Consider the following 16526-nt stretch of genomic DNA (forward strand, 5'->3'; position numbering starts at 1 on the left):
TCTCTTTCTCATAGAATCAAAAGAGTGAGAAACAAATTTTGAAAAATGTGTAATTGGGGTATGGAAATTGTTTCCAGCTCTGATTTTGAAAAGTTGACAAGATTTCAGATGGAGAAGTTTCTAAGTTTCATGTAATTGATGGAATGCAGTAAATAGATTCAGCATTAAACATATATTTGTTTGATTGTAAAATATTTTGTCCTTTCACAGTTCTTATTACTTTAAGTGTGGAAAAAATTATTAGAGATATGGTGGTGCTCTCGACAACATGATACATGAATCCTGTGTTTCCCGGCACAAGTATTAGAGCATCAGAAAATGGAGCCATCCATACAGGTAATAAGACTGTCTTTAAGATAATTTTGCAGAAATGAATATTTTGCAAAGCTTGTAAAATAAAGTGAATATGAGGATGTAACTAAGTAATAAGAGATAAGAGGGTGCAGTGTTATGGGGAGTGGTGATTTAAGAGTGTGGTTGCAGTTTTCAAATTTAAGTGCCTAAATGCTGATTTTAATGCTTATTCTTGCAAACGTGAGTAACTTTACTGATGTTTTTCAATTGACATAAATGGAAATGTTTTCTTAAGCAAAATTACATGTATGACTATGTGAAGAACCAAATCCTGACTTGATTAGAATCATGGACAGAGCTTCCTGTGGTTTCAGGGGGCTTGGGACTTAATTCCTGGATGCTAAATGAGCCTACATATGGATTTTTGTGGCTACTTTTGGGCACCAAAGTGTGCAAATTAGAACTTCTGTTGCAAAGCTCAAGATCAGAACCTGTGATATGATGTAATTTACCTTGTGTTAGATTTTGTTACTATAAAATAGCTTTAAAAATATATTTTTTTTCAGGGAAGAAAAGGTATTTGTCCCAGGCATGCTACTTATAAGAATGTTTTGCTGTGACCAGATGCCTATCTTGCTGAATGCTGTTTCATAGTACTCCTGAGTAGTATATCTTACAGCTTGTTTAGTCATGTCCTGCATTCTGTATCATCTAGCCTACATAATGTTTTCCATATGAAACTTATTTACAAGTGACTGTACAGAAATATCATGAAAATCATCAACTTTATAAGAATAAAAAATTAGCTCATCAGTTTTAATTTTTTGACTGCAGAACATAGATGGGTACAAAGTAAGCCATTTAGATTCTACTCCTCAAATAATGGACCATTTTCACTGAGCTGCTATATTAACTACTATCAGCGTAGATTGTAATTTTGATTTTGTTTTGAGTTGCAAACAAAATATAGAATCTTATTTACCTTTAATCATCTTTTGTGGGCAAAAGTTTTAACTGTCCCATATCAAATTGTTGTTCTTGCTCAATGTGAAATTAAGTTCAGATGCTTTCTGCTATTGTTTGGAGGATTACGTTTGTAGGTTTGCTTACAGTTTTTCACTTAGAGCTGTGCTAATCAGTTGAAATACCAATGTTTGTGTTGGTTTAAATCAATTACAAAGTATCAGCCAAAGAAAGCAAATAATTAGTTTTAGTTCCACAAACTATTTTGTGTGCAAATTATAAAAAAAATTCTGTGATGAATACTCGTGTGGCTATGCAACATTAACTTAAAATTCTGGGTTTTTTTCTAAATGTATATGCTGCATTTGCACAACATTTATAACAATATTTCTAAAACTAAATGTATTCATCTGCAGTAGACTTCAGAGAGCAGTTTGTTTTTATTTGCTAAGCATATTATTTTGAATTTGTGTTTAATCATGGTTTAAGTAAATAACTGTACTTTATTACCGTGGAAAAGTATGTACCATAAAATTACATTTCTGTTTTATAAAAATAACATATTTTCTTATTGCTTAATATAATGAAAATATATAATCTGTACAAAATTACTGGTAATTAAAAATTTGATAGCAACTTAAGAGAAGCCCAGTATTCTGCATTTTTTTCTAAGATGGGAAGCTTTTTAATAGATATCTGAGGTCTTTGTTCCAAATTTAACTGTTCCTGCCAATAAGAGACTTAAAAGTAATTTTGCAAAGCTCTGAAGAATTCAGTATAAAAATAGGTTTGTTTTTTTTTTTTTTAAATGACACTGGGATGATCATACCTACTGTTATTCTGGCTGGATTCCTAGACATAAGATTTTCTTAGGAGTTGAAATATCTATAGTCAGCCTTTTCTACAGAAATCCACTTTCTATGTATCTATATCTTAAAAGGGCCAGCTTCACAAAGCTGAAGAGAAGTCACATCATCTGGGGGAGATAATTTAAAGAGCAAAATATAAAGATAGTTTTGAACTGTATAAGAATATTTTATTAGATGCCTCAAAAAGCCACAGTTGACATAGAAGACAGTCAGCATTTAAAAAAAGGAAAAAAATCCAACCTTGCTAAAGGGGATGTGAAAGAAGGTATATAACACAAGTAAATAAAAGATAAATATGTAAGATGGAAAGGGGAAACTGATGACAATGAATATAAATTGGAAAATAGGAATTGTTCAAAACATCAGTGGGAAGGAAAGGGATGAGAAAATTATTGCCAACAGAGTTAAGGACAAAAGGAGTTTCCAAGTACAGGAGATGTTGCTAATGAGTGCCACCTCTGTTTTCAGCAACAAGTTGCCATTATCTGGCAGTTGCAAGAAAGCAGAAGACAAATTTGTGAGACTGCAGCTCAGGAGGAAGCACTGGGATGTTCCTTCCCTGGCTGCAACACCATAAGCTTGCTTGTGGACTGGGCCTTATTCCCCAAAATGTTCTCCATAAAGTTGCTTGCCAATGTCTAAATCCCATTTATATTAAAGTAAATGGTACAGGATCAGTTCCCAGCAAAAAGTTGCTTTAAACTGGAAATTGCTCTATTAGTAGGTGGAAATAGTAGAATTTCCAGTAATAAGGTTGAAAAGGCAAAAGTGACTCAGGAAATATTTCTGTTTTGTGTTTGAGAAAAAGTAAAATGATACAGTCATATCATATCAGATGATAACAAATTACCTGGCTTCCCACAGTAACTCCAGGTGGATGGGAAAACAGCAGCTGCCAAAGTTAGACATTTTTAAACTCAGCAGGTTTCTTACATCCAAGAGTTTTAAAAGAGCTCTCCTTGGAGCTTGTGGGACCATTAATGTTGATTTTTCAATAATTCTTGGAAGAGTGGGGATGTTCCAGAGGACTTAAAGCTGGTATCATACCAGTATTTAAAAGTGTAAACAGGATTATAGGCTGTCAACTTTATATTGAGCCCATGCAAAATAATAGAATGGTATATGCATGATTAGATAAATCAAGAACTGAAAATGCCTGTTACAATCTTTATTTGAATGATCAAATGAACCAACACCAAATTTAGCCAGACGTTTATTTACTAATTGAAAAACCAGTTGACTTTTATACAGTTACTCTGAAAATGTAGTCTAAACTTAAACTTAATCCATATCCGTAGATCAGCCATCAATATTGATTCTATACGTACAAATTAGGTTTTGGATGTTCAGACCCATGATGTCCGGCTCTAATTGGACAGGCTAGCACTAGCAATTGTCCCTTCCTGTTCTTCCCCTTCTTAATAAATAAACCTACATGTCTGACATCACTCAGTATTAGGTCTCCATATTTATCAAAAGCAGTTAGAACCATTTTGAGTAGTGAAGTGACTGGAGACAAGAATTTCCCTCACAGTGTTTCACTCATCTTTATCATATCTGCAGATTTCCCACACATTTCCTCCCATAGCTCATTCTTTTCAGTTAGTTCTTGCTAACAAAATCTCTGTCCAGAAGCTCAGATCTTTGGATCTTTTGGAAATTGGAATTTGAAAGATCAGCCATTGTCTTTTGGAAAGAGAGAAAATATTCATTGGTTGGCTTCTTTGAAGAGAAGCACTTCTTAAGTTATAAAGCATGGGGATTCCCTACTACAGTGTAAAGTGGGAAGGTTGATGAATGTTAATTTTTGTTTATTTGGGTTAAATGATAATTAGTCTTTTGCCAAACCCTGGAGTTTAAGGTATGATAAATCAGTGGGTTTTGAGGAGATTATCAGTCTCTTGAAATAGAGCTAAGAAAAGCAGCCAAGATAACCTGATGTTTACATGCAAGTGCCTTTAGAATAGCAGAGGGGTGTAAAGGCTCTGATGGTGAGCCATGTATTTATGATAAATAAGGCATATGCACAAGAAAGACAGCTCATGACAATGGGAAACTGAATTTGATAATAGTGGGCTCTTCATACTAGTAGACACAAGTAAAGCAGGGTGGACAGGTCCAGTAGGTGAGCTGAGGCTCAGTAGTAGTAATAGTAGGCATCCTTCAGTCTGCATAGACTATGGATCGCGCCCTTTATAGTTTCAATTGAGGACTTCATTTACAGCGTCTACTGTGACTATGAAGACCCACACGAGAGTGACAGTCCTTGCTGCAGATGTGGTGGGTGTTTGGCAAGTTCTTAGTGTGCTTTCTGTGCGCTCGCTTCTCCTCTGCTAGCTGTCTGATCCTCATCTCGCCCTTCTGAAGGCCCTTGTGTGACCCCTGCCTCCATCTGCCGCGGTCGTCTGCTAGTTCTTCCCAGTTGTCCAGCTCAATGTCTACCTCTCTGAGGTCTGTCTTGCAGACATCTTTGTAGTGCAACTGGGGACGTCCGGGAGGTCTTTTGCCAGAGGCTAGCTCACCATACAGGATGTGTTTTGGAATCCTTCCATCATTCATCCTGTGGACGTGGCCAAGCCAGTGGAGCCGACGCTGCCTGAGGAGGGTGTGCATGGTTGGGATTCCAGCTTGCTCGAGGACGGCGGTGTTGGTCACTCTCTCCTTCCATGATATTCCAAGGAAGCGCCTGAGGCAGCGCAAGTGGAAGACGTTCAGCCTCTTTTCCTGGCGGGCATACAGGGTCCAAGTCTCGCTGCCATAAAGGAGGGTGCTGAGGTTGCAGGTTCTGTAGACTTGCATTTTGGTGTGAGTGTACAGCTTGTTGTTATTCCACGCTCTCTTGCTGAGTCTGGACAGAGTTGTGGCCGCTTTTCCGATCCTCCTATTTAGCTCAGTGTCCAACGACAGGGTGTCAGTGGTGGTGGACCCAAGGTAAACAAACTTGTGGACAACCTCTAATGTATAGTTGTCAATGCTGATTGAAGGGGATTCAGCAACATCCTGACTGAGTATGTTTGTCTTCTTTAGGCTGATGGTAAGCCTAAAGTCCTTGCATGCTTTGGAGAACTGATCCAGCAGTTTTTGAAGCTGGTCTTCTGTGTGAGACACTACAGCAGCATCGTCTGTGAACAGCATGTCTCTGATGAGGACTTCCTGCACCTTAGACTTAGCTTTCAGCCTTGCGCGATTAAAGAGTTTCCCATCAGATCTTGTGTGCAGCAAGATGCCCTCTGTTGAAGATCCAAAGGCATGCTTCAGGAGGAGTGTGAAGAAGATCCCGAACAATGTCGGAGCAAGCATGCATCCTTGTTTGATGCCGCTCCTGATTCTGAAAGCATCCAATAATGCGCCATCATATTGGATGGTTCCTCTCATGTCTTCGTGGAATGACTGGATCATCTTGAGTAACCGTGGAGGACAGCCTATCTTGTGGAGCAGTTTGAACAGACCATCCCTGCTGACCAAGTCAAAGGCCTTGGTCAGGTTGATGAAGGCTATGTAGAGTGGCTTCCTCTGCTCCCTGCACTTCTCCTGCAGCTGCCTTAGAGAGAAGACCATGTCAACGGTGGACCTCTCTGTGTGGAATCCGCACTGCGATTCGGGGTACACCCTCTCAGCAATCTTCTGGAGTCTGCCAAGGATGACACGAGCGAACAGTTTAGCAGTGACGTTTAGGAGGGAGATTCCACGGTAGTTGTTGCAGTCACTTCTGTCTCCTTTGTTCTTATACAACGTTACAATGTTAGCGTCGCGCATATCCTGTGGAACCTCACCCTCTTTCCAGCACAGGCACAGTACTACTCAACTGACAAAGCTGAATGTCAGAGCTGGAAGGTGTACTGGAAGTGTAAACCAGAAGACTATCAGAGAGACAGAGGCTGACTATTAGAACTGAGGGGTCAACAACAGTCATAAGAGGCTGGGCCAGAGAACAGAGCCAAAAGTTGGAAGTCATAGGGGGAGGAGAGGCTGGAAGCAGGCTGGAAGCAGGCTGGAACAGGGTGAACAAAGGGCAGGTGAAGCTGCAGGCACAGTACACATTGAGCAGGCACTGATCTGCTGTGAAGCCCAGCTTTTTAAGTAGGGCTTTTAAGTGTCAGTCAGGGGCTGTGGTCATACTGTCAGCCCCAGAATAGGTCATGTGGGCTTATTGGTTACTTAGTGAAATTAGTTAGGGAGCAGGCCAGCAGCTGGTCCTACCTGATCTGGTCTCTGATAGTACCCTCCTCCTTTTGTGGCTACCTTCAAGGTGACTTTGGTCAATATTTCTTGGGATAGAAAAATGTGTAGTAGGTGCAAGCTGTAGACTTGTTACCATGAACACTTCTCTGGGCCGTATTCCTCCCAGTCAGTCAGTTGTTGGAGTTTTTCCTGGCCTCAACAGAAGTCCAGAATCTGCTGGAACACGTATTCCTCTTGGCCATGGATGATCATGGGCAGAGGGGGAGCACTAGTGTTGTGTGAGAAAGAGTTCTTGTTCAGAGTTTTCAGGAGAGAGATGTGAAGCATGGAGTGGAACGTAAGTGATTCTGATAGCTGCAATCAAAAAGTCACTCTTTTTTGAGTTGTTCTGTGATCACAAATGGCCCCAAGTACTTGTGGTCAAGCTTCATAGATGGACAGTTGAATCCTAGGTTTTGGGAACATACCAACCCTTAGCACCCTCCTGGGAGTTGGGGATTGGCTGACTGTTATGGGCATTGTGCTTGTATGGTGTCTTAGCATCTTCTAACTGGTGCCTGAGTTCTTGATGTACAGTAGAGTTTCAGAGTTATGAGCATCTTTGAAATAGAGGTTGTTTGTAACTCTGAAATGTTTGTCACTCTGGACAAAATGTTATGATTTTCAGAAGTTTATAACTGAACATTGACTTAATACAGCTTTGAAACTTTACTGTGCAGAAGAAAAATAGCGCTTTCCTTTTTTTTTAAGTTTACATGTAGCACTTTACTGTATTTACTTTTGCAGCATAATCCTAAATTTACCATTTACCACTCTGAGGACTGACAGGCTATTGTCCCAATATTAAGCCAAGTTAAATTATTATTACAATTATTCTATGGCTGGGAATCTTAATGTGCACTAGTGCAACATTCATACTACAGGAAGTATTTTATATTTACAAAAAGTAATTTATTTGCACATTTAGTAAAATTGCACAAACTAATTCAGCCCTATAGATAGAGATAAAACAGAAAGTACATTGAAATATCCATACTCACACCATACCTGTAAGCTAGCCATTATCTACCTTGTTACCATCACCTTCTTCATCTTCGCCATTGGCCATCCTTAATTTGTCAGCTGTTCTGGGCACAGCTAAACGAATCAACCCAGGATATTTTTGCTTAAAACCGGGCTACTTACTGCTCAGGTTATGATTTCCTTCTCACTAAGGCAACTCAAACCAGCCACAAAAGTACCTCTGCTAGCCTCACTGGCCAGGCAGAAGGCACACAAGCAAACCCACAGATTCCCTACCTGCTACAAAAGCCCAGACCAATAACCCCCTATTCTCAGGTGAGAGGTTATTAAAACCTATCTCACCAACTCCTCACAGATTTCTTGAAAGTCTCTGAAAACATACCCCATGCAGTGTGAGATCCCAGGTTACATTAGCTTAATTCATGGAGACTGGAAAAATGAAGACTGGAACACTGGAACCAAATTCCAGGGCCATCTTATGGTATTTTATATAGAGGGAAAAATTCCTTTCTTCTTCCCATAGGCACTGGAGGGTCAGGGTCATTTGACCCAGGTGAGCTGTCGTGGCAAACTGCCAGCACATCCCAGTTCATTTACATAGTATGTGGTACAGCTGAGTTCAATCCCTTTGCTCAGGTGGGCTGCTGTGATACTTTGTCATTAGGTGCATTCCAGGTGACAGTCCCAAATTCTGAGATGTGTATTTGATGTCTGAGCCTTTGTTTAGTCCACCATTCTGGCTGGGGGAGGTGATCACACCTCCAACTGCGAATCTCCTCACTAAAACATTTCCAATTCAGCTGAAAAGCTGATATCTATAACTTCATCTGTGCCATGATTGCACATATACAAGTAATGTCAACAGATTCAAGGCATTACGAGCTTTCATTAGACACCTCACTTGGACCAAGATTTGGTGCCAATTACATACAATGGCAACAGAAATGGCTTCCAGATTCAATTTAAAATCTAGTAACATCACAGCATCATTCTGGCCCTTCCCGAGGTCTGCATATCTACCCTTGATACCCTGGAACGCTACTTTTATAATATGTTAAGATGATGAAGTTATGCTGTGACACACATATCTCAGTCTAATTAATCTAATACTAACATTTAAAAAACTGCTACCTGTATAAAATTTACTACTAATAAAGTTTCAAGATAACAAAAATCCAGTATTGTACTCAAAATGTAATAATATTTAAATTAATAAATATCTATCAAACATGTAAAGAGTTCTACAAGGCTAGATGTTTAAATATATAATATTAGCATATAAAGTCTATAAGAGATTTCAAGAAAGCACCCAGGGTTGTTTGAAAAAAAAAATCTGCAATTGAATAGTCTGCTATATATTTGAGAGAGTTTGTCTGTGAGTGAGTCTGTCTGTCCATCTATTCATTCAAGAATTCCTCCTAAATGGTAAGAACTAGTGCCATTAAATTTGATGTGCAGCTTCCTCTTATCATAACTTAAGGCAAGGTAAGGGTTTGTTTGTGCCAGTACAATGGGATGTGCCTGAAACAGAATTATTTTTCATAATGTGGAATGGGAAGGGGCTGCTAGCAAGGACAGTTACATTGAATAGTGACCACAGGGAGGCAACAAGGAGCCAGAAACAGGGGCAAGAATCTGTTGGGGCAGAAGTGGAAATAAGGTTTCATCAGCACAGCCCCTGTCCTCTTAGCCAGCTCCAGGCTTGTTGCTGCTGCGCAGAGCGTCCCCTACTGTGGTGCAGCAGCCATCCCTGGGGAGCCACCACTTAGGCATCATGGCCATCCTGGTACTGCATTTGGCCTGGGGAATCCACCTCCTGGCCAGCCTGGTCACTTGCAAAGGTCCCAATCAATACTAGGTAAATCTTCTGGTTATTCTATCATTCATTACACAGTAGTTCGTTGTTTTATAAATGCATTTTGGCATCATATTCATAAGATGCCAATAAGTGTATTTAAACTCTCATTCTACACATTATGTTTTAGGGCTGGAGTCTCGATTACCCTAAAACCCATATACACTGCCCAGACTGGCATAGTGATGGTATAAATTAAAATCAGTTCCTTGGTATTTAATACTACCAAGGTTACAAGTATTGAAAATACCGTAGGTCAGTGGAGAGATTAAACATTCCAGCCCTCCTTAAACACCAGAAGCTGGGAAAGATTAAAAGACAAAGGAGATTATATATAGAGAAAATTTATCCCTATACACTATTTATTGTGTTTATGGATGCAGAGGGAACTCCTGTGTTTAATAAAATATTGGGCTTTTGTAAACAGGAGCTTGAAGGGAAGAGAATATGTCTGCTATATTTAGCCTTTGCCTAAGCAGCTGCAGCTTTAGTAAAAGACACATGCTACAAATAGAATGTGTTTGTTTGTGCTACTTAGTTTTGAATGATTTTTAATCAGTTGGGAGGTAAATTGATGTCAGTAAAGTACACCTCAAAGTGAAACAACAATGTCTTTTCATAATGGCACCTTTTATTTGGGGAAACAAGTCAGTTTGTAAAGTGTAAGTATGGACTCGTGTATGCGTATGCCACAATCATAATGAAATTCAGGTAATGTTAGTACATTTACCTTTGGAAGGAAAACATAGTCAGTAGAAACTTTAGTAAAACATCAGTGTCTCTGTGATGAGTTTATTACGAGTTTAACTCTGATTTGTACCAGTAATTAAAGACACAACTGTCTGCTTAACTGCATCCTGTAATCTCTTCATGCTTCTCTCTTTTGAATCAAATGCTTCATAAGCTGGTCTAAATTTACCTCCTTAAAATCCTTTTTACTAAAACAAAAAACAAAAACAAAAAACAAAAAACAAAGATGAAAAGTGGGAAATAAAAGGAACTTGTTTTCAGTGAGAACAGCATTACGTTGAGATGAAACACGTGCGATATTATGGTTTTGCATTTACCCTACTTGAGGCTGTGTCAAAATTTTCTGTTTTACAGGTTCTGTACCTCATTTTGACACTTTTATTCAGAACATTTATTAGCATGCCATGCAGGATTGAAGTTACATTTTATCCACGAAGTAATATGTGTGTGTAGCGATCTTCAATCTGTATGTTGTGTTTTTTAAGGAAAATTTGCAGAAACAAGAGACCTGGAAAAGCTGGATGTTGCCCTGAACTGGGCACATTTATTGTCATCTGATGTTGCCCAAGCGCTAGCATTTTGACATTCAGAGAAAATCAAAAGTCATCACTTCCTCATTGGCATTAGTGCAGGGAACTGGACTACATGATCACTCACGATCCCCACCAGTCCTATGATTCTACCAGTATAAACATTAAAATTATTTTTTATCATTGCAGGTTTTAAGCTAATAGCAGGTTTTGTATATTGCAGATTTAAAACTAATACCAGGTTTTAAATTAGCAAAAGGATGTTTTCTTCACACAACACATGGTAGGCCTGTGGAACTCCTTGCCAGAGGATGTTGTGAAGACCGGTATTTTAACAGGGTTCAAAAAAGAGCTAGATAAATTCATGGAGTTTAGGTTCGCTGATGGCTGTTAGCTGGGATAGATAGGAATGGTGTCCCTAGCCTCTGTTTGTCAAAGGCTGGAAATGGGTGACAAGAGAGAGGGATCACATGATGACTACCTGTTGTGTTCACTCACTCTGGGGCATTAGCTACTGTAGAAAGATAGGATACTGGCCTAGGTAAACCTTTGTTCTGACCCAGGATGGCTGTTCTTATGTTCATTTCATTCTTTTGGGGGATATTTTAGCTTATGTTTTCAGTAGTTACATTATGATTTTATATAAAATAAAATAATAGGTGTAAAAATGTGATTATTATTATTAGGAAAGGAACACTTCTACAATATTGAAAGTAAAATAATCCTTTTATATATACCATTAATTTAAAATAGGGCAATAGACTACTATGAATATGTTTAGATTAGGTAGAATCTTAATTTTACTAAAAGAAAATGAAGCTTCATCATCTGAGGCATTAATACAAGTAACAGTCTTTTACAGTGTTTCTCACCAAATTTATGAGTTTACAAGCTTGTTCATCGATCCTTCCCTCCTTCCCCCCGTCTGCCCCTTACATTGATTTTTTTCCTGACAGCCTACATGATGGCTCAGGCCCTGATTCAGAATGATTTTCACTGAGGCTTAAGCACATGCTTAAGAGTAAATCTGTTTTTTGTCCATTGTAAATAACTTGTTAGATTTAGAGTTATAAGTTCACAGTTTGTGTTCTTAGTATTGTTAGCATAAGATAGCTTAGTACTGTTGTGATTATACCACAAGCAGAAGAAAAAGCTAGGTTTTAAGAGATGTGTTTTGTGTCCTGTGTTTTACCCCGATCAGCGTAAAAAGGTAAAAATGCTTTTTCAGGCTTTTGTACTGTGTGGGTACTAAGTGGAGAATAGGCTGTGATGACTGCTCTAGCACATCTAATGCTTCCTTGAAGGGCTGCAGGAACTCTGTTTAGGTGCTCACTGTGGGTATGTCTATATAGCAAAGCTATTTCGAAATAGCACCTGCTATTTCGAAATAACTATGCGAGCATTTACGCAATGCAACTGCCATTTTGAAATAATTTCAAAATAGTAGATGCCTTATTTCAAAATTGGTAAACTTCATTGTGACCTTGCTTACACCTTCCTCTCCCTTTCATGGATTGGAATTTGTTAATGAATTGGACATGAATATTCAGTGCGCTTCAAAAGTGCTGCTTTCGAAATGCAAACTGGACAGATAGACATGGGCTCTTTGAAAGAAACCCCAGACTTTCAAATTCCCTTATTCTCAAAATGAATGAGACATAAGGAAGTGGTGACACATGGGGATTTAGCCAGCACAGGCACGTCTACATGGCCTCTTCGCTGCCAGGAGACCCCTCTGCTGAGAGGGAAATCTCGCACGGCTATGCAATTTCCAGAAACTTGCTTAGCATAAGTCTGCTGACAGTGGAGCTGACGATCTGGGCCTTGTAGACATGGCCACTATGAATGAGTATCCCCATTTTCTGTCAAAATCTCATGCATTCTGTACCATTGCTCCATGATTGCCCTAACATAAATAGTTTGCTCGTCAATCATGATTCCACATAGCCTTTCAGTGTCTTTTGCAGTTTGCTTTGAAGTCCAGATCTGGAGTAAATAAGCAGATTTCGACATGCTTTGATCAGTTCTGTTACTGCATCCTCTTTCTGGTTTCCTAGTCTGGTAAGGTGCTCAAGTATAGTATTTTAATGTGTGCTGAGCAGCTTATTTGCACATAGCAGTTGAGTGTTGGAACCAAGTTTGCTCCCTGGTCAGTAGCAAAAATTATCTGGTTAGTAATGCTGTGTATTATAAAATCTTCTGAGTGCCTGAATAACAGCCACTCAGATGATCTCTGCTGTTTTTGGTTTCCCACTCTCAAACTGAATCACACAAAGCACCCGCTCCACCATTCAGAACTGTTGTGGCGTTATGTAATGAATGGTTACTTCCAAATGGGCAAGATTTCTGTAATCATCTATTCACAGATCAAGGGGAACACGTCCACATATTGTGCCAAGAATGTTTTAGTGCTCTTGAGATTTATTTCATTTTTTCATCTGCCACAAGTGCAGCATAACTGGCTAATACTGTGCAATGTGGTATTAGCTAACATGCATCCATTTCATCATTTTTGTCATCCTGGTTAATCAAACATTGCGAATATGCAAGGAATTGCTCACTGCTGACTACCTTGAAAGTTCGTATTTCTTGTGTGACAAACTTCAACAATTCATGAGACACAGTTGCCTTTATGTCCCATGGGATAGCAACACATTTCTTGGTAAATATCTTCAACTATCTGTACCCTGATTCTGGTCTACATTTGTGTTTAAGTCTGAAGTCCTGATTTTATGGCTACTATAAACACAAGGTTTTTATTTCCATTTTACACATGTAGCATATCCAGCCACAGTATCTCCCGTTTCATCAATAAGAAGTCTGAATGTATTCCAAACTGGTGATTAGTCTTTCTCATTTTCCCTCAAAATGTATGCACAGGCGTTTAATTTCTTTTCAGTTTTGTTCTCCATTGACCCCAGGCTTTTCAAATAGATACAGAAAGAGTTTAGAAAGTTTTTCTGGTGGCAGCTGACATGGAAATGCAGAGGGAGAGATGTAGGATGTCAATTTGTGCTGCTGAACTGACCATGCATTAAAAAGTAATTGTTTACCTAGAGGTGTTAGCTGAATCAGAGTAAATGGGGTGCATGATACAGGCCTGGGTGCAAACTTTATGGAACTAGCCTCAGGGTGCACGATTCAGATTGCAGCATGAAAAGTGAATGGCATAAATTGCATGATACAGTGGAGGTGAAGTAGTGGATATGGTACAAGGCTGCCTCATCATGCAGTCCTAGCAGATGCTGCTCCATGCTTATCCTTCTATTCTGTACTCTCTAACAGTAAGCATCATTAAAAGAACCTACTATCTTGTTACCCTGAGGACCAAAGGTTTGTTCTTTCTCACATTGTGCCGCTGCAGACACACAGGGCAAATGGTATAAGTTCAAAGGCTAATTTTGATTCTGTCAGTATCCCTCCTATTTTGGGATGAAAAATGCACATCAAGAGCCATGACCTCGGTATAGAGAAACCACACATTTTATCCCACAGTGGTATGAGTTTGGGTGATGGGGGGAAGGGGCACTTCGAAGTACCAGCGGGTGCGCCGCAGCTAGCCATGTGGCAGTACTTCGAAGTTTAAAACTTTGGAGTTGCCGCGGGCGGAGGGGGGGAATTTGCTTAATGAAGTGCTCCCTATGCATGGCAGCACTTCATTAGTAAACTCCGAACAGCCTCATTGCCATCCTTCCTTCGAAGGAATGTGGTAATGTAGACACAGCCAATATGTTTTCTGATGATTCTTTTTATCCCCCTAGAATGGCTAGCAATTTTCAAAGAAATTTCTGAACTCAAATCTTAAAATATTGATAAGTTTATCCTTGATTGTCTCAAGTCCTACAAAACCACATTATCCTTTATTTACTGTAGTTATCCTTTATTTGTTCTGTTTACTCTTCGTCCAAGGCTCAGTGGGAATTTCAGTTAAGCAAAAACTGTGGTGTCTTAACATTAAGGAAATGTCTACATCACTTTTTAATTTTCATGCACCCAATGGGTTAATCATAAAGGCCCATTGACTGCAAACTGCATTAATATTTTATTTAGAAATCTTAGATTTTGAAAAAATGTATTTTTGCAGTATTTGTCGTACATTCATTTAATTTTCTCTGTATAAATGAACTCTGTTGTACACTATAATCAGAAGCTGATAAAAGATTATTGATGGGCGTAGAATTCATAAATGGAAACAAGTTTTTTTGTAAGGCTGTCATTAACTGGGACTCTACGGCTGGGTCTACACTTGTCCCCAACTTCGAAGGGGGCATGTTAATCAGGGCAATGGGAGATTACTAATGAAGTGCTGTGGTGAATATGCAGCACTTCATTAGGCTAATTCTCCTCCATGGCAATTTCGAAGCTTCAGACTTCGAAGTCCCAGCATTCATGTAGCCGTGGGCACTTCGAAGTGCCTGCGCTACTTCAGAGTCCCTTTACTCCTACACGCATGCCGGCACTTCAAAGTTTGAAACTTCAAAGTTGCTGCGGTGGAGAATTAGCCTAATGAAGTGCTGCATATTCATCGCAGCACTTCATTAGTAATATCCCATTGCCCTGAACAGCATGCCCCCTTCGAAGTTGGGATCAAGTGTAGACAAGCCCTATCAGTCCTAAATTTATTATCTGAAATATCTGGGAGTCATATAGCTTTAATTTTTAAAGCAGGCAACAGTGTAAGTGCATGTTAGAGAAAAGAAAACACAGTACTTTGAGCAATAAAATCTTGCAAGCATTTAAAACATATGGCTGATGAGTGTGGTGCTTGACATAACAAATGTTCATACAGCTTTTAATCTTCTATATATCATTCAAATGTGTATTTTAACATATTAAAATGGAAACAGCTATATTATGCAAAGTGTCATAAATGAAAAGAGCTTCAGGGTTAGTATTTGCATAATCAAACTAGTATAAACAGTGGAAAGCCAGGATTCTTGTTTCTGTGTTTTAAAATTTGAACATAAACTTACACATATGAAAGCAACATGTTAGTATAATTTGATCATTAAATGTATCTTTTAAGGCTTGCATCTGCATCTCTTACATTATTTTAAACGAAGATAGTTGGTACAGGGTTGGACGTCTCTGGTCTGGTACTCTTGGGACCAGATGAGTCCCATACAAGGGATTTTTCTGGACCGCACTGGTGCCAAACAAGTGCCACGGCTGTCACATCCCCCTGTTCCTGGTCCTGTTGTGGCTGCAGCAGCCCAGCCCCCAGCCCTGCTGTCGCATCCCGTCTCCCAGCCCTGCTGAGTGCTGCCCTAGCCTCCCACCCTGCCGAGGTGGCCTTGGATCCTAGCTCTTCTGTTGCTGTGTCCCTGTCTTACAGTCCTGCCATGGCTGCTGCAGCAGAGTTGGGAGCTGCGACCACCTTGGCAGCCACAGCAGAACTGGGAACCAAGCTGCCACTCCCAGGCTACAGTTCCCTGGCTCCCTGACTCAGTTCGCTGTCTCCTTGGCTGCACAGTCCCCCAGCACCCCAGCAGTGGCTTTCTGGCCAATGCAAGGCCTCTGCTCCCCAGTCCTGGTGTCAGCAGCAGTTTCTCCACTGCTGCCAGGCTGCCACTCCTGGCTGCAGCTCCCTGGGTGTTGATAGGACCTGCTCCAGTTGCTGGGCTCTCCAGTCCAGCAATGTCTGTGGTCCTGCTGGACCAGCAGGGATATTGACAGACCAGAGAGTACCAGATTTCAGAGGTGCAACATTTATACATTTTAGTATTTCAGACATAAGTGGTAAGAAAACCTGAGCTACTGTTGTGCTATTTTAATTATATTATTTACGCATACTGTTAAAAGTAATAAAGCGTTTACCGAACACAGTATCAGACAGCCGATGGAAATTAAGTATGCTGTCTGAATATATATTTTCTTTAATTTAGCAAAGCATGTTATAGGAAACAAAAGATTTTAGTAATCCTGTGAGTTTAATCCTATAAGGTTCTGAGTAACTGGGAATTTTTGGTGTTTTGGATGGAATAGAGTTTGGCTCTTATTGTACATCAGAAATGTCTTGTGCTGGTACTATTAATGCAGTGTGTTGGAACCAGTGCCTAA

The 16526-nt window shown here is 39.7% G+C and overlaps 1 protein-coding gene across 4 annotated transcripts in view; it reads left to right on the top strand.

Moving 5' to 3' along the window:
* The first annotated feature begins 216 nt into the window (after positions 1-216).
* SGCG (sarcoglycan gamma) overlaps positions 217-16526 on the top strand; it is a 170428-nt gene continuing 154118 nt past the window's right edge. The window contains exon 1 of one of the 4 annotated variants that reach the window (XM_074985525.1): positions 217-336. In XM_074985525.1, the coding sequence (XP_074841626.1) occupies positions 319-336 (18 nt within the window). In that variant the 5' untranslated portion in view covers positions 217-318. Of the gene's footprint in view, positions 337-16144; positions 16167-16526 lie in introns of those variants that run through there. The other 3 variants (XM_074985530.1, XM_074985499.1, XM_074985518.1) reach the window with 3 other exon arrangements.

This window comes from Carettochelys insculpta, chromosome 1, assembly GCF_033958435.1.
Source record: "Carettochelys insculpta isolate YL-2023 chromosome 1, ASM3395843v1, whole genome shotgun sequence".
NCBI lineage: Eukaryota > Metazoa > Chordata > Testudines > Carettochelyidae > Carettochelys > Carettochelys insculpta.